Source organism: Cystoisospora suis (assembly GCF_002600585.1).
Source record: "Cystoisospora suis strain Wien I chromosome Unknown contig_12337, whole genome shotgun sequence".
In the NCBI taxonomy this organism is placed as follows: Eukaryota; Apicomplexa; class Conoidasida; order Eucoccidiorida; family Sarcocystidae; genus Cystoisospora; species Cystoisospora suis.
The window spans coordinates 1-402 of record NW_027165098.1 but is presented as its reverse complement, the minus strand read 5'-3'; the positions used below and the strand labels follow the sequence as shown (position 1 = coordinate 402).

Sequence of the window (402 nt, the reverse complement as noted above, 5' to 3'; positions counted from 1 at the left end):
AAGAAGAAGAAGAAAGACTGCCTCCTCCCGTCCCACTCGCTCCTCCCGCTCCCCCCCTGCCGGATCCTCCTCCTCCTCCTGAAGAAGAAGAAGAGATAGAGACACATTCTTCAGCTCGAGCGATCGATGGATGAGAGCGGCGGCAACAGGAAGGGCATGCGCAGATACACTGGAGAGCTCTCTCATGAAGAGAACGGGGGGGATCTGGACGGAGAAGAAGAGACCCTCCTGGGGAGACACTCGATCGCTGGCCTTCGTCAATAATGGCTTGGCGTAAAGACTCTTGAAAACGAGATAGAGAAATTAGACGCCGCTCAAGAAATGCTTGCTAAAGAAAGAAAGAAAGAAAGGTTCATGGAGCAAGAGAACGACAGAATGAAAGAGAAAGAGAGAAAGAACGAT

General features: G+C 51.2%; 1 protein-coding gene across 1 annotated transcript; it reads right to left on the bottom strand.

The window, feature by feature from the left end:
• Positions 1–28: 28 nt before the first annotated feature.
• Positions 29–328, bottom strand: CSUI_011488 (swi2 snf2 brahma-like; the record flags this gene model as incomplete). Its single annotated transcript, XM_068071586.1, has 1 exon — positions 29–328. A coding segment is annotated over one exon (300 nt), but the record flags the coding sequence as incomplete, so codon positions are not given.
• Between the last annotated feature and the right edge of the window lie 74 nt (positions 329–402).